General features: G+C 56.6%; 1 protein-coding gene across 1 annotated transcript; it reads left to right on the plus strand.

Annotated features, from left to right (window-relative positions):
• Nucleotides 1–7,001: 7,001 nt before the first annotated feature.
• On the plus strand, nucleotides 7,002–17,542 carry LOC129214396 (neuritin-like). The gene is made up of 4 exons (XM_054845956.1): nucleotides 7,002–7,154; nucleotides 8,212–8,407; nucleotides 8,959–9,106; nucleotides 13,164–17,542. The coding sequence occupies exons 1-4, from the start codon at nucleotides 7,002–7,004 to the stop codon at nucleotides 13,387–13,389; spliced, it is 723 nt and encodes a 240-aa protein (XP_054701931.1). The 3' UTR covers nucleotides 13,390–17,542.
• Nucleotides 17,543–17,545: the final 3 nt, after the last annotated feature.

Here is a 17,545-nt window from a genome sequence, read left to right on the forward strand (position 1 = left end):
GCGGTGCCAGCGCGCCCAGCCCCGCGGCATCGCGGCGGCGCCTACCGGCTGCTTGCCCTGCCGGGGACCCGGCCCGCGGCTGCTGGGGGCCGCCGGGGTGCGGGGCCGGGCTGCCGGAGTCCTACGGCGAGGATGGGCGCGGAGGGGGTGCCCGCGCAGGATGCCCGCTCCCCAGGGAGGGTCCTTGTAGAGGGTGCCCGTGCAGGGTCCCTGGCCCCCATGGGGAGCAGGGTCCCCATGCACGGTTCCCGGTCCTCACGGAGGGTCTCTGCGTTCCCGGGACCCGTAGAGAATCCCCATGCAGGGTCCCCCGTCGCCAAGGAGGGTCCCCGCAGAGGGTCCCCCCACATCCACAGCCGCCCCATGCAGAGCCTGGCCGCAGGTGCTCTGCTCCGGCAGGAGCTGTGGTGGGGGGCGGGTAGGGCTGGAGGCAGGGGTCTCTCTGTCTGGGCAGGCAGCACAGTTACCATTCATACTTTCTCTTCTTTTCTTTTTTTTTTTTTTTTTTAGTTTTTCTTCTCTGAGAAGATCGTGCGGGAGAGATGACAGCACGCTGTGTGGATGGCCCCTGGGCTCCCTCCCCAGCTCGCCCCTGGCCTTGTGAGACCCTCATCCTCCAGCAGATCCCACTCTGGGGTGTTTTCTCCCACGTTCAGCCCTGCACATCAGGGCTGCTCCTTGGCAGAGAAGCGGACTTGGCCGCCCGCCTCCTTCCTGTATCTCAGCAGGGTGAGTCAGTGCCTCGACGTGCCCAGCGCCAGCTCTGCCCGCAGCCTGGTCACTGCTGAGCCGGGACGGGGGGGGGCATCCACTCTGCCCTTTTCTCTGGCTGAAAGGGAGTTTCCAGTGTCTGTGGCGTGTCCTGCCTGCCCTGTTCTCAGTGTGTTTGTCTCACTGTCTGGATGACTAAAGATAACTGGGTATTGTTTGTGTCCCAGCTCTGTTTTGGCTACCGTTGTTTTGCTGTCCCCCCTTGTCTCCTGGGAGGTCCTGCTGCCAAAAACCGGCTTTGTGCTGGGGACCCGGTGCCTACACCTGTGCACTTGACTGTCCTGCTGGCTTCAGCTCACACACATGGCAGTGGTTCCGAGGGATGAGCTTTGCCCACATGAATGTTTATCCTTATCCAAAAAGCACCCTCAGTCCTGCCTGACGGTTTCCACCTGAATGTAGGATCCCAGCACTGTGTCTTGGCCCTGGAAGGCTGAGGGGGGCCAGGCTGGTGTAGCAGGAGGTTCATGATCTCTGAGGAGCCACAGTAGCAAATCTCTGCTGGGTACCTGCTGGCTCTGGCTTGCTCACAGCTCCGAGTGGTCTGACGTGGCCTCTGGGCAGCATCAGTCGTTTGCCACCATCCCTGCTGATCCCCCGCCCTGCACTGCCAGTGGGGAGGCGAGGAGGGAGGGCCGGGGAAATTAGCTCAGGTCTCTGCTATGTCACACGTCTGTGTCGATTGGCACCGGTTACTACTGCAAGGCACGGGGACTGTTTCTGTGCACACGAGTCCCCCGGAGCACCCCAAGTTCCCTGGGGCTCACTGCAGCCCAAGTCCCTGCTGCGGGAATGGTATGTGTGGGTGCTGCCTGCGCAGAGTGACACACACCCAGGCCCCCCTGCTATTGCGGCCCCTCCGTCCTGCCTTGCTGGGAGGGAGTTGGAAAAGCAGTGATATCATCAGCACGGAGCCTGACTCATCCCGGCTCTTCAGTACAAGCCGTGCCGCTCAGCGGGGCACCCATTTTATTCCAATTAAACCAATGAAGGCAAGCCAGCTCCACATAATGATTTTTTTTTTTTTTTTTTTGCTCGTGGCCAAGCGTGCCTGCCCCGGCCAAAAGGCGAGAGGGGACAGAGGTGACGCTGAAGTCAGTGGAGAGTTTCCAGTTCTGGTAGGGAGCCCTAAGAATAAGCCTTGCTGGATACCTGCAGGGTCTGCCTCGGCCGCTGTAGCACTTGTGCCTCCAGCGCAGGCTGATGGCACGGTCTTGTGTCAACAGCCCTCACCCTAACTGCAAATGCCCAGGCCCTTGGGAGGTGTGCCCTGCAGATCCGGGTCACAAGCTCAGGTAGGAATGATGCCTCTTCTCTCCATGACACAGAGCTCAGCTCCTGCCAAAAGTCCCCAGGGGACCCAGCATCAAAGTGCACCTGTCATCAGGAGAAAATGTAACGTGACTTGTTCCTCCTGCCCTTCCCACTCAGGTTTCTCCCATCTATTAGAGGTTTGGGAGGTGAGTCAGGGAGCTGCGGGCCTGTGGATGGAGCTGGGGAGGAGTCGGCTGCTCCAGGAAAGGTAAACCAGTGCCAGGCAGGTGAATCACTCCCTGGTGAAAATAGATCTTATTCTCCAGGAGGCGTGCGTAGATGGGGCTTGGAGTGAGCCGCAGCTTGACTCAATCAGTAAATTGTGGAGTCAAGAGAAAAACAAGGCAAGGCTGCTTTCCCAGTAAATGAGGCGATACATGGCAAGGGAGCAGCCTTTGCCAGCGAAACTCCAGTGACTGGCAGTCCTGCGGCTCCCTTAAAAGGGGTGATTTTAGCCTGGGACAGCGGGGAGCCAGAAAAGCCAAAAACACCCTTGAAGGAATGTGGCTGCTGAGAAATGAGCATCTCCGCAGGGCTGGGGAGGCGAGGCGGGGGGAGCTGGGCTGTGCTGAGGTGCCGCCTGGCCGGGGTTCGCAGCACTGCTCCATGCCAGGAGCCGGTTGGCTCCTTGGCCATGTCCTGCCCCGAGGGAGGGGAGCCCAGCACTAGTGGTCCCTGTGCGATGCTGGGGGAGGCTCCTGCCAAGCCCTGGGGGTGTCGTGTCCCCATGTCCTCGAGCTCCACACCATGCAGACGTCCCCAACGGCCAGCTGCTGGCATGGGAGCTGGGAGAGCTGGGAGGTGGTGTGCGGGCAGCAGGACATCCAGCCCTGGTCCCAGGCGAAGAAGGGGTATTCCTGGAGCACCTCAGCTGACACCTGGGCAGAGCGAGGAGATGTCCGGTGTGGGGCTGGGGCAGGGGCAGGCCCTCCAGCCATCCACTCTTACCTGCTCCCCCCACAATTTGGGTAGGCTGGCTCCTTCCCAGCTGTGCCAGCAGCTGTGCTCAGCCTCGGTGTGTTTGCCCCTGGTAAACCCACCAGCCCCACTGGGCCCCGCAGCTCCTTTTTGTCCTCCTGCATCAAGAGAGGTGACCGAGGCTGTGCAGCACGTCAGTGGCAGAGCGGGGGTTCGTCTGCCCCAGCCCTCCCTGGCCGCTGACGCTCTCTGCTGAAGGGAAATGGCAGCACTCCGGCCATCAGGAGGCCGGGAACCTCTCAGGGCTGGCCAGTCCTCCTCTGCAATAACATCTGCAGAGATAATGGAGTTGCTTTGGGTAACAAAAGCTGCAGGAGCACAAAGGACGGGTGCTTGTGTTGGTGACTGCCATGTACCCTGTGTGTTTGGGTAGGGGGTCCCTGGCTCCCCTGGTGTTCCCTTTTCTCCATAGGATGGTACCTTACACACCTGCCTGTCCTGCTCCCTGAGGTAGACCTGCAGGCAGGCGAAGCCGGCGCATGGGCTCCTCTGGATGCCCTGCACCAGACAGGGGCTGAGGTGCAGCTCTGCACTTGCTGTGCACCCCAGGAAATCCTCTGCCTGCAGCTCCTCCACCCTCTTCTGCCAGCCTTGGGGCAGTGCCGTCAGGGAGACCCGCTGGAAGTGGGAATAGACCAACACGTAGGATGATCCCATGGGAGACAGCATGATGGAGGCAGAAAGGTGGGTAGGGATGGGTGTGGGCATTGTGGGGATGGTCCTTGTGTTGGCAGGTGGCTTCTCCTCGCCCTTCCCATGCGGGGAAGCAGCCCTGGGAGGTGGCTGCAGAGGGGCAGCACTGGCTGAAGGCAGAGGTGAGGTGCTGGGGGGCTCCGAGGGGCTGGGGGGGGGGATTTCTGCAGGCTGGCCCCCTCCCTGCCCAGCGTGTTTGTACCCGCTGCCGAGCCGGGGGCAGGCAGTCCGTAATACACTGCTGCCTCCCGGGCAGGCAGGGCTGGCGTAGGGTGGCTGGCATGGCGCTGCCAGAGCCCGGCTGCCTGCGGCTGCCCTCAGCCCGGAGGGCTTTCCTCTCTGTCAGCCCTTGCTTCTTCAGGGGCAGGCTGAGATGTCCGGCGCGGGGTCTGCTGTCACTGCCATCGGGCAGCCCCGTGTCCCGGGGCATGGTGTGGGCTGCAGGCAGGTCCCAGCGATGCTGCTTCTCCCACCCACCCCAAAAGCAGCAGTGTTTGGAGAGCACCGAGCAGAGGGTTACAGGGGATGGGGAACTCCAGGTGCTCAGTGGCTGCGATGCTGGCAGGGATCCCGGGCATCATTTCCTGCACCAGAAGAGTATTAGGGGGGAAGCACCCTTGGGGCTGGCTTGTTCCTACAGCCTTTGGGGGGTGCAGGTGCTGTGGGGATGCAGTGGCACCTCAGGGCCAGGCTGGTGCCCATCCATGGGGGAAGGGGAGCAGGGCCAGGCTGGGCTGGCTCCTGTCCCCATCTCACTGTGACAGCTCAGGGACACCGTGGGGAATGTGGGGAGGGGTAACGAGGGGTACAGGAAGCCCTTCCTAGGGGTTGGGGCTGATGTGACCCATGGCCAGGTCACACACCAGGAGGCAGAACTGTTGTCCCAAAAGTGGGCTCGTTTGCCCGGTGTGCAGCACGCCAATACGCACACAGAGCAGAGGTATTTCATTTATTTCATGTCTGCACAGAGATGGGTGCTAGGGGGTAATTCCACAAAGCTAGCACACTGTACAGGGAAACTACAACATATTTATCTTGTTACAGGATTAGAAAAACCTGCCTAAATTGACACTAATTGGTTAGTAATTACTGCATCATCTGCTATTGGTTAAACATATTTAAATTAGCATGCATGGTCCTTGGGAGCGTGGAGGGGGTAATTTGTATAGTCCCTTAATGGGGTCGGTGGTCCCAACTCCCCTGGCCCCCTTTGCCTTTCCCCAGTTACTGCAGGTTTGTGTTGACTTGGGGCCTCTCTGGCAGTCACCCAGCTCTGGGTGCCTTCTGGGGCAGGATGTTCCCTTGTTATCAGTTTTTCAGCTCTCCTTCAAGGATACTCGTTAGCAAAGCATGTATTTCATCAGTCTTCAGCTCTTCTTCAAAGGTGTAGTGATTAGCAAAGCAATGCAATGTGTTTAACCCTAAATTAAACAGTGTCCAAGCACTAACCCAAACATATTTCTGTCCCTGTAAAGTGGAAAATTCTACTTCATAGATATCAGAACAGACAAACCCCTTTGTACATGGGCACAGCGAGGGGGGACAGAGGAGAGCCGGGGCTGTGGCTGCTCCCTGCGGCCATGGGACGGGGATGAAGCCGTGGTGTCGCAGGGAGGCCCAGGCTCTTGTGGAGGTTTGCCGGGTGCTGAGTTGCCCGTGTGGCGTTCTGAGCTTCAGCCGCAGCTCCCACCACCCCCACGGGTTTCGCTTCCCGTCTCTTCACGATGAGCTCCCAGCCCCACTGCCCTACGGATGCTCCCTGTGCCGGGAAAATCCCACCGGCCCTTTTTACTGTCACAGGGGCTACAAACGCAGCAAGGGGTAGTGCCGGAGCCCTGCCACATGAGATGCTCCTTTCTGCCATAATCATGCCCTTGTTCCCCCATCAGCTTTAAAACTCCATTGGCTTTAATGGAAAGGCAGCGTGAGCCAGCCCTGAGCAGGGCTGTGCCATGGCCCCGCTCTGCAGCACCATCCCAGGGGTGCAGAATCAGCCCTCGAATGGGGGCTGCGAGCTCCCTGCTTCTCTGTGGGGGTCTCTGAAGAGAGAGACCAGCCCCTGACATTTAAGGGACAGGCTCTGCCTCTGCTTTGTGCTTAAACACCGCTGGGTGAAAATGCCTTCCCTGCCTTGGCAAAGTGCTGCTCACAGTGATCTCGGTACTGTGAGCAGGGGACGGCGGTGGGGAAGCACACCGAGACAGAGACGTGGGACAGACTGCCATAGCGGGGGAAGCGTGGCTGGCAGCAAGCACCGCGGCGAGCTCCTACAGCCTCAGCTCGAAGGCGCCAAGAGATGCCCAGCACGGTGCTGAGGACAAGACAGGGCTGTGAGAGATGCCCAGGGCCAGAAGCACCATGGAGGAGGAGAGGAGGTGCTGACCCACCCTACAAGGTAGGGATGGGCAACCGCTCGCTTCTGCTGCGCTGCTTCTTGCCAGCCTCGTAGCCCTGCCCCAGGGCCAGCTGGGTTTTCCTCCTCTCTGAGAGCAGCAGAAGGTGCTGCTGTTGGGAGCATCCTTCACTCCCCTTCCCCGGGGACCCCAGGCAACCAGCCGGCAGTGCTTCCCCCCCACCTCTGCAGCCCATGTGCACTTGTTGGCCTTTCCTCCCACCACCCCGAGAGCCATCAGCCGCTGGCGTGAATCACCATGGCCACATCCCATGGCAAGAGGTGGCTGGGGGAGCCGGGCCAAGCTGGGAGGGAGAGAGGGGGAGCTTCCAGAAGGAAAAAGCCAGTGGAAATGGAGGGGTCCTGCTGCTGCAGCAAGTGCATGTGCACACACACAAGAATGTCTAAGTTCAATCATCCTGAGCTTTTTTAGCTCACACGTAAACCAGGGAGTCCTCACCATGTGCTGATGGCCACACATCTTGTCCTTTCCTCAGCAGCATTCAGGGTGCGTTGGGCGCAGGTCCTCACATGGACTCACCCTGTGATGTGCCCAACTGGAGCAGGTGGCAGTGCAGCCATGTCCTACTGCCACCTGCATCCAGAGGCCCAGCTCCACGGTGATGGGCACACCACCACTGCCCAGGCAGGCTGGAGCAGGCAGCACAGGGATGGTGCATGGTGGAGACCCTGCGGCTCTCCCTGGGCGGCGAGAGGAGGCAGGGGTGCTGAGACCCCTTTCCCACAGGTCCGCTGGGCTGGCCAGGGCAGGACCAATTGCACTTTTCTGCTTGGCTTTCACCTTGGGCTATGCTACCTTGTGCTGGAGGCTGCCCGGAGCGTGGATGTGGGGATGGAGGTGGTTCTGGCTGAAGAGATGGAAGTTGAGATAGAGGTGGAGATGGTGGAGGAGATGGAGGTGGATGTGGAGTTGGAGGTGAAGGTGGAGATGGACACGCCAGCAGCAGGACAGGCGCATGCTCCTCATCCCCTGCCCGCATGGAGGGTGGGTCGCCTGCCACTGGGCTGGGGCTGGGGTGGGTGGTCCCCACTGCAGGGACACAGCGCCTGGTCCCCTCGTCCTGGCAGCACAACCACCACCACCGTGCTGCCCCGAGCACCCATCTGCTTTGGGAAGGGAGCGATTTCTTGGGGCCAGGCAGCCCAAGTCTAACCCAAAGCCCAGCTGGGGCTTAGCGCTGGTGGCAGAGTCCTGCTCTCCCGAGCATGTCCCAGGGCTGTGGCAAATCTCATGCCTGTTGCGACGAACCCCTACCTGAAGCAGCTGCTGCCGCAGAGCCAGCTTGGGAAGCCCCAGCTCTGCTTGGCGAGGCGCTGCTCGTTAGCCGTAGGGCTGTGTCGCTTGCTTTTCTTCCAGGTCTGATAGAGATGCAGAGCTTGGCAGAGCTGGAGGGGGAGCTTCCAAGGTAAGATTTGTAGGATGTTGTACATTGTTGTTTTAGTTTAGATAAAGCATTTTATTTATGTTTTTCAAACACAACCTCTCTGTCTTAGCCTTGCTTTGAGCACGGGTGGTGTTTGCAGAGTTTCTGCTTGCTCTCAGTTCGTGGGGCTGGAGGTGGCTGGGGGTGCTGGGGTGGCTGCCCCCGGGGCAGGAGGTACCTGAGCACAAGGAGGGTCCCACTTGCAGAGGTGGCACCAGCTGGCACCCAAGCCCCGGAGTGTTGCAGGCTCCCGGGAGCGATGCCAGGACTGGGGGAGAGCCCTGAGAGCAGGAAGGGCAGACTGTGGGTGCTTGGAGAGAGACCAAAGCCAAAGCAAAGCAATCCTCGCCCTGCCTGGAGTGCTGCTGCTGCTGGCAACGGGCACCGGCCCCTGTCCCCCAGTGGGGGTGACACGTGGAGTGGGCAGCGCAGCCTGCAGGGGGGAGGCTGCTGGTGAAGGGGTGCCGCGGGGCCCGTGGGTGCAGGGTCCCTGGGTGGGGGGAGCTGTGGGTACCAGCAGACAGTGCCGAGGGGATGCGATGCTGTGAGGTGCGGGGGTGCGGGCATGGGGCTGCCCCCGGCGCTCGTTAGCCGCGGCCCAGCCCCCTCCTTAATTAGCCGCGGCCAAAGCCGCTCATTAGCGGCGGCCGGGGCTGGAGCCCTCCCCGTGTAGGCGGGCGGGGAGCGCTGCCGGCCATAGGGGTACGGGCACCGGTACCGGCAGCAGCGGGGCTGGAACCCGACCCGAGCCCGGACGGAGCCGCCGGCGGGATGGGCCGGAGCCGGGGCACGGCCGTGCTGCTCCTCGCCCTGGGTAAGGCTGCCCTGGGCAAGGCTGCCCTGGGCGGGGGTTTGGGGTGCCCGGGCTGTGGAGGGGCCGCATCCCAGGTGGCATCTGGGGTGTCGACGCGGGGTGTGTGTGTGTGGGGTGTCTGTGTGCGCGCTGCGGGGTCCCGTCCCTCCTCCCTGGGTCGATGCTGTGCATCTCTCCCCGGTGGGTCCTGGCTGCCGGTGCGGAGCTGGCTGTGTCCCGTCCCGTCCCCCCCACCGCCCTCGGCCCCGGGCCGGTGGTGCTGGGTGCAGGTGAGCAGCCAGGGCAGGCTGGGAGCGGGGTGCCCTGGTTGCCCCCGCATCGGCTGCCTGCCCCGGCAGAGCGGCTGTTTTGGGCTCTCTGCAAACGCAGGCAGGGCTGGGGCAAGGGACGGCACGTGGGCCGTGTGTGTCCTGTGTGGAAGGGAGAGCTCGCTGTGCCTGGGTGGCATCGGCACTGTGGTGACCCAGGGGTGCCTAGGTCAGCCCAGGAGGGAGGTGAGGTCTGTCCCCAAAGGTCTTGGTGCTCACACAGACCCCCTTGGTGGCTGGCAGGGCACCTGGCTGTGCTGCTGGCATCGGGTACCGCCTGCGCCAGTGTTTACCAGGGCTTCTCGGACTGCGTCCTCAAGCTGGGGGAAAACATGGCCACATACGAGGAGGCGGATGGCATCGAGCTGCAGGGGTTGCATCAAGTCTGTGGGTGAGTATGGCCCCATGCCGGGCTCCCTGCATGTTCTAGCCTGTGGGGCTGGTCCCCAGGGGAGGGTGGGTTGGGGATGTTATCTGTGGTGCACGGCCAGCGTGGCTTTTCAGCATTGCCCCTGCGCCAGGTGCTGCTGTCTGAAGTCTTTTCCTGCCCTGGCTGCCGCTGGTGCTTGCACGTGTGCTCTGCACCTTGCTCTGATTTCAGACAGACCCTGTGAGATCCACCCATCCATCCGCTGCATGGCTGTAGCCAGAGTTTGCATCCCCATCCCTCAGCAATACCTGTAGCCCCCAGGATTCATCCTGTGTCCCCCCTGCACGCCCACAGCTGGGAGGAGTGGGGCTGGTGGGACCCGACCCCTTCTGCCCCCAGGAAAGGCTCCCCTGGACACCTGGGTTTCAGCCAGCGACTGCCCCGTGGCCGGGCTGTCCCAGGGCCCAGCACTGCAGGGAGCAGCCTGCACCCATCCTGGAGCTGGATCCTGCTTCCCAAACCAAGCCTTCTCCCTCCCTGCTGAGCCCCTCGTCCTTCTGGTTTGAATTTGCCCCACCCCTGGTTTTCCTGCGGTTGTAGCAAGTGCCCCGAGATGATGGTGTTGGGAGGACGTTAACTTGAGCAGAAGTGAAATAGCCAAAGAGTTGGGTACTGAGGGGTGGTGTGGGGTGCGTTTGGGGAAAGCTCCGCTTCAAAAAGTGAAGGAGCACAAGTGTCGATGTGGGGCAAGTGAAAGGTGGAACTAAAATGTTTGTGGGGAGAAGTGAGGCAGCTCTGTGTCCCCGCAGTGAGTTGTGGGGAGTGAAAAGGAGTTATGAGGAAATGCAGACAGCAATTAACGGAAACCCCAGACACCTTGGGGCGGTGGAAAGCTGCCAGGGCAAGGCGGAGGGCTGAGTTGCCCTGCAGGTCAGGCTTTTGAGGCTGCTGCAAACAGCATCACTCTTAGCAGCGGAGTGGAGGCTCCGGGACCTGCTCAGCGGTGCCAGCACAGCTGGCTAGCATCTGTCAGGGCTGCGGCGGGGCAGGGGGCAGCCGGGATGGGGCAGTCGGTGGAGGCAGGTCGGGCTCTCAGCAAAGTGGGATGAGGAGCCGCTGCCAAGGCAAGCGGAGAGTCCTCCCAGCCCTCCCGCCTACCCTGGCTGAAAGAATGAACTTTGGTTGTTGCCAGAAGAGGAAACAAAACTCTTTTGCTCAAGGAGAATGGAAAAGTAAATACCTCCCCCCCCCTTTTTTTTTTTTCTTTAAATTTATTTCTTTTCTCTGTGCATTTCCCTGCCAGCAAACATGTGGAGGGTAGCTTGGCTGTGACCTGCTCATTCTTCCCCCTTTTCCTCAGGACAGCCTGGCTCAGGATGGAAATCATCCCTGGGATGTGGCTGAAGGCTGGGTTGAAACAGGAACTGCTCTGCTTTGGGCTGTAATACACACGTTTTTTGAATATGTGGTTTCTCGGTATTAGACAACAACCAAGCACAGAGCCCAGCGGGTGCAGTGGTTGAGTGCCGGGGCAGTGATTCCTCTGCTGAAACTCCCACAAAAGTGTGAGTTGAGGTTTCTTACAGGCTCTGGGGCACTAACCATCGCAGAACCAGTCCTGGGGTCTTCCCCACCAGCAGTGCTGGGGCTCTGCACCTTCTGGGACATGCCAGCTTCTCCTGCCAGTCCTGGTGCGCGGCTCGCTGGGCTTGCTGTGGCTGGAGGTGAAAGTTGATGATGTCCCACCTTCCTGCCAGGAAATATTTATGAATTGTTGGCCTTTAACCCTTAGCCTTCTCCACTGCAGCCTGCTTTCCTGGTGCCACGGTCCCCTCTGGCAGCGCGAGTGAGGGACAGACATGGAGCTGGGAGCTGGCACGGGGGCTGGTGGTCTCTTGGCTCTGCCTGTACGGTGCTGCCCTGGAGCCGGCTGGGCCAGTCACTGACAGCAGCCTGCATGGATGAGCAGATGGAGGCTGTGAAGGGTGGAACACTGGGAATTGCCATCCTGGCTGAAAGCAGAACCAGGCAGGAGCTGCCATCGCCCTCAGCCTTCCCCCAGCCATCCTTTGCCCGAAGACACGGGCCAGGTTTAACCCTCGCCTGGCAGAGCTGCCTGCTGCTGCAGCTCAGGAGCGAGCACAGGAGGTTACCTGGGCTGGCACCAGTTTTTCTCATTATCTGTGGACATTTATTCTGCCACAGTGACTCTATTTAATGAACTCGCTCACAGCTGGTGTTCTGACGTAAGCCCTGGTAGAAAAACTAAGTAAGCGCAGTGCTCAGGTCTGTGTGTCTGCTCAAGGTGTTGTTTCCAGCACAGGGCACTTGGATGAAACCAAGGTGCCCCTTTCCCATGTGCAGGGTCCCTGCTTGGCTGGCTGCATCCCCTTCCTGAGGGGTGGCATGTGTGCCTGGTGTCCTGGTGGGACAGGGAATGGGGCAGAGCAAATGCTCCTGTCCTCTGGGTCATCCCCAGCTTGCAGGTAAATTATGGCCTGGAGGTGGTGCCCATCCCCAGCTAAAATCGAGGTGGAGGGGAGGGCAGGAGGGCACCTCAGGGTGCGTGTCCCTAGGTGCTGTGGGCTGGCAGAGGCCGGGGAGCCGGCTGGGACCTGGGGGGTGCTGCCCGTGGCTGGTCCCTGCCTTGCCCCAGTGTTGGGTGCCAGGGCATGTATTGCTCCAAAGAAGCTGCAATACCAAGTGGTTTTGTGAAGCTCTTTTCAGGTAAAAAACCCCTGTCTTTGAAAGAAGTCGTGGAGGGAAGGTCAGTGGCAAGCGTGGCATAGAGCCTTATCTGTCCCTTGGGGAGAGGCCACTTCCAGAGGTGGCTCATGGCATTTGCTGAGACTTTTGGGCTCCTGCTGTTTTATCTTGTGGGTTTGGACCTACGAAACAGAGACCTCACCTGTGCATTCAGCCTTTGGGGACTCTGATATGGAGTCTAATGCCCTACTAGCCTCAGATACTCAGCAGCCAAAAAAAAAAATCAGGCAGGGATGCCCATTCTTGTCCTCTCCGCACTGGGTGGAGGGAAATGGCCCAGCTTGGTCCCTGCTGTCCTGGTCCCCGACAGCTGGAGCCCCCCCCGTCCCTGCTCAGCCTGATACCTGTGGGAGAGAGCTCGTTGGAAATGGCTCAAACCCAGCTTCCTCAGAGCCACCGTGCTTCTTCACCAGAGGTAAGGAAGGAGCTCGGGGAGGGGATAAAGCCTTGGCAGGCTGGATACTGCTCTGGATAAATGCAGTGTGGGGTTGTCCCATGTGGCACTGGCCCCAGCGTGCCGGACTGGTGGGGTGGTGTCCACTGCACCCCACCTGGGAGAGTCTTCTTGGGGGCTGTGGCTTTCAGCTCCATTTCTGCTGAGATTTTTCCCTGCCTGGTTCTAGCTCTGGATCTGGGGGGAAAAAAGGGAAAAAAAAAAAAAAAATCCAAGTTGCTGTCCCCAGGGGAGGCAGCCAAGTGGTCTTCAGCGAGCAGCTCCCGGTTTGTTACTGGAACCTTTGCCTGTCTTGTTGGTTTTCCCCTGGTGCTCCCCAAGAGCCTCTTTCCATTGAACGGCTTCTACTTGTGCAGGGTAATACCCAGCAGATAAATGGAGACATGTCTAATGAGAACACAGTGAGTAACTCCTCCCGCCCCTGCCCATACCTTGGTTATAAAGCTGTGATCGTCTGCGGGACATGTTGTCCTTCTCCTTGCTTTGTGCCTGCATTTCGCTCTTGACTCAGCTTGGAGACGCTATGAATGAAACATGCTCAGCCTTTGTTCGCAGCCCGTTTTAGATACTCGGGGTGCTCAGTGCCAAAGGGAAGCATTTGTTGCTGGAAAATAATGGATTTTATTGACTTTCAGAGAAAGAAAAAAAAAGTCATAAAATAATTTCAGTGTGTTTTGATGTTTGGAGTTTTAGCCAAGAACCTCTGGGACACAATGAAGGGGGTGAATAGTTTGGGCAACTTGCACAGAACAGAGAGGTTGTTGCCACTCAAAGGGTGGGCTCAGGGCACCAAGGCTCTGCCTGGCTTCTCGGTGCTGTGCAAAGGGACCGATGGTGCTGTGTCTCCCCCGGCTGCAGGTACTGGGATGAATTTCACACGTGTGCCCTGACAGCGCTCTGGGAGTGCCAGAAGGAAGCAGCAGCCATCTGGGATATGCTGAGAAGGGAGTCTCGAAAAATCAAATTTCAAGGCAGTTTGTTTGACCTCTGCAGCCCCAGCGCAGCCCAAAGCTTTGCCCGGATCCATGTTCCCAACGTTTCCGTCCTCGGCGTTCCCCTCGTCATCACTTGGCTGAACTTATAAACCGCAGCTCTCTAAGTACCGCACAAAGGTGGTGGCAGCGTGTGTCGCGGCATCTCTCTGATCATTTTTGCAAACCTTGGAGGAATACACTGTGCGATGCTCAGCAAACACTTGGCTCCATCCCGTGCCTATGAGATGCAGAAGAGCTTGGCGGCATCTCCTGGGTTTTGCTGTTTCTCTGTAATTTGGAATAGCGTCTGTCCCCTTCTGCCCCGAGGCACAGGTGCAGATCTGGCTGACTGCAGAATTTGGGAACCTGTAGATACAGGACAGAGGATTTGGGAAAAAATCAGAAATTAGTTGCAAGCACTGGATTATTTTGCAATCTTCTATGCTACTGGAATGAAACCTGTTTGCTGATTCTTTCCTCCAGATTTTTTTATTTGGGCACTGAAAACAAGGTGGGCATTTTTACCACTGATTTGTGAGGTGCAAAGGACAGTGTATGTCCTGTCAAAGGCAGAAAGGAGTCCTTACCGCCCTGTACTGGCCTCTTTTCTTTGAGGACATGGTGAAACCCCTGCTGAAGAATAATCACAGGTGCATGACTTCTCCTGCATGCATCTGAATTCCTGAGTAACTCCTGTGTTATGTGTAAATCCCTTTTCTAAAGAAATAGAGGGCAAAAATATTTGGGGGGAGAGGGAGTGTCAATCTAGCAGGACAAAAAGGATTTATAACAACTCTTTGGCTTTAAAGCTTTCCCCAAGGTACCTGCAAGCAGCTTGGTGGGTGGCAGCGTGTAATTCCAGAGTATTAAACTTTGTTGTAGAGCTTACAGCATGGTAGAAATTATTTGTCCCAGCTCTTGTTTGATAGCGCAGCCTCTTCTTGTCTCCTTTGCAGCTCAGAGCATTGTTAGTTTTGCAGCTTCAGTACAAAGATGAAAATATTTGCAATAGAGAGGCACTTGGAAGTGATTTCTGGCTAAGTTAGAAAAACGCAACGATATTACTGGGCAGTACAAGGCAGTTCTGTGTTTTAAGGATGCTAACGAAGCTCTGTGCCCTGCCTGGGATATTTCAGCCCAACTTTTCTAGATGCATCACACATCACTTTGGCTGTTCCCACAGATTGTTCGGCCCCTGAGCAGGGCACTCGCTTTGTCTTCAGCAGGGGCAGGCAGCTGCGAACAGCGAAGGGTAGCCCCGTGCCGAGCTGGGGAAGCTCCTGGCTCCTCACGGTCCTGACAAATCTTGAATGAAGACCTCGCCCTGGTGCTTTGAGCGCTGCCCACTGTGGGAGCAGGCACAGCACTAGATACCACCAGCAGGTTCTGAAACGGTGTCCCCAAACCTGAAAATGTGCTTTAAAGTGTGAGCAGTGGACTGGGGGCCCTGCTAGCCCCAGAGATCCCACTGGATGCATTACAGTGTGTGGGCAAGCTTCTCCTACAGCAAAAGATCTTTTTACCAACGGTGGTGTTGGGCTTTTTCCTGATGGGCCATGCTGCTCTCCTTTGCCATTCGTATGTTCTTCCTCTACCTTCCTTATCGCTTAGCACTCTGCTCCTGCAGCAGCTGGAGGGTATGAATAAATTGAGGCAAATTCCAAGAAATAAGTCAGGGAGGAGCAGCTGGTGTTCAGACAGCACGAGGTACCTAGGCTTTCTACAGATGAGAGCTGTTACTTATGTACTCAGCATTTCAGGCACAAAGCCTTACGGTAAGTGGTGGAGAAAGGGTAAACCAGAGCACTGCAGAACCTGGAGTGAACCACTCAGCTGCTTTGGTTTTTCTTCTTATTCTGCTCCAACAGCAGTGCATGCTGTTTGATCCTGTTCTCCTCTCCCCTGTTATCTCTTCTCCTGCCTGTGGTTTGTAGCGGTGGAAAGCTGAAGCAGGTGGGTATTGTGTACAACCAAGGCTTTTGGATCCAAATCCTGTACTTGTTCTTTGTTTAGAATAGGTGTTTAATGCCTTTAGGAAAACAAATAAGCACAGCCTGCAAAACCCCACAGCTTTAGCTTCTCTTTGGATTTGGCATCTTCCTCTCTGTTAAAATTTTCTACTTTTAAAGAGCTTTGGGGAAGGGGAATGTAAAAGTCTCAAGTCTTTTTTTTTTTTTTTTTTGCAAAACCATGGATGCGTGTGGCTAGCTGACACTACTGCTGGCTCTAAGAAGAGCAGGTGTTGGGGCATATCTTCCCTGGAAGCAAATCCCTCAACTATTGCACACAAAACCCAAAGATTCATTAAGAAACAAAGACCATCTGCCACCATTCTGAAATGGAGCAGCAGATTTTTTTTTTTTTTTAAAGCCAAAGGTGCTCCTAAATCCAACTGAAAGCATGTGAGTGGAAATTAGGCTTCACAGTATGGGAGTGATGAGTTTCAGAGGTTCCTTCCTCAATCAATAGTTCATTTTTAGCAGTTCTTCCCTATGACTAGGATAATTACAATAGCTTTCATTATATAAAAAAAAAAAGTAATATACAGATTCAGTCCTCAAAGGCAAAGTCAGCAGAGTTTCAGAAAGCATTTCTAATCCCACAGCATACTTCATGCTGATGCAGCACAGCTCGTTGGATGTCCCACAGACTCAGTGTTAAATCCACGTTTGTCAAGCATTCCTCTCGTGGCCTTGCTCTGAGTGTCTTCAGATACAAAGCTGTACCCAGACTTCAACCCTCAGCCCTGCAAGGGAGGCTGTGGCGGCAGTTACAGCATACCTCGTGTGTTCAGAAGGGTGAGGAGGTAAGTGCTCCTCAATCCAAAGTTTTCATCCCTCTTCTTACAGGGCAACAAAGATAGCACCTCTTTAATAGGGTCTCACAGCAACTCTGGGATCGGCTGCCCATTCTCCCTTAAGAAATGGGATGAATGTGGCTTTCCCTCTGCTTTCTTGTATTTGTTGTAATTAGTCTTCTAGCTAAGACCACCCCTGAAGAACACAGGAGTTCACACTGCACTTTGGTCTGGTATTAAGCCTTGAATTAAACCTGCAAACTTTCCCTGTGCAGGACTGGGTTGTTCTTCCTCAATAATAGCAACAAAAAGCAGGAGAGGACAAAATGACCCTGAAAGAGTCTTAAAATAAGACTGACACCAAGCCAGTGTTTGTCTGCCCCAAGGCAGAGCATGCCTTCTGCTCTGCGCACCCATCCCAATCGCAGCACAGTCACTGCTCTTTCCTGAAGGAGATACTGGCACCTACTGGAAGACCAGTTTATATCTGGCTGAAGGTGACTGGGAGAAAGGCAAGCATCCTTATATATCTGAGAAACAAGCAGATTTTAAGAAGGGATGAACTGCTTGCTGACTGCGGAGCAGTGTTGCAGGGGAAGCCCTAGGAAGTGACCTGTGGGTGGCCCTGCAGCAAGCGCTGGCTCCTGCCCAGAAAAAAAAATGTGTGTAAATTCTTTACTCTGAAAGACCACTGCTGTTCTAAAGCTGTGCTTAAAGGGGTTTGGGTCAGGAAGTGGTCCTGGCAAAAAATCTCAGAATATAAAAAATTCTGTCTAAAGAAATATAACCAGCGATCCTTCTCTGTAGCAGACCTGCCAGGTATTGAAAACATCAGGATGTTTTCCTGCCTCATTTTACAGTGCCTGATTATGACAGCAGGAATTGAAATACAACTCCCCCAGGAACAGAAGTCAAAAGAGCAACTTCAAAGAGTTTATCAACTTCTGCATCTCAAACCATCCCACCACTTTTCAACAAGCTGAATTAGCAAATTTATGCAAATTAACACTTACAAATATTAACATACAAAGGAAAGTTACTGCAGCAAGATGCTGCACAGGAGAAAAATGTGTCTTTAGACCTGGCTTTGCCCTGGTTCAGGATGGCACAAACTGGCCATCCCTCGGCAGGAACCAGGCAGGATGTGGATCTGCTTGCTTGGGCGGTGGGATCTGGAGGAGCCACCCAGCTTTGGCCCCTTAGCAGCAAGGCGTTGTCCCTGCTTGCCCACAGGCAATGGTTATTTGAAGTGCCTCTAAATAAAGGCACATCCTGTTATTTTGAGAAACAAGCAGCAGTCTCTTGCTTCGCTAAACATCCCTTGACCAGACCAGACCTGTTCCTGGACTTTGGAAGCCTGACAGGAAGACCCAGACAAGTGGGAAGAGCAGCATGGCTCCAGGACACCTTTGCAGGCTTCCCCAGGACAGCTCCAACCTTGGCAGAACATGTGGAGACCCTGGCTTGCT

The sequence above is a fragment of the Grus americana genome, chromosome 17 (assembly GCF_028858705.1).
Source record: "Grus americana isolate bGruAme1 chromosome 17, bGruAme1.mat, whole genome shotgun sequence".
Lineage (NCBI taxonomy): Eukaryota > Metazoa > Chordata > Aves > Gruiformes > Gruidae > Grus > Grus americana.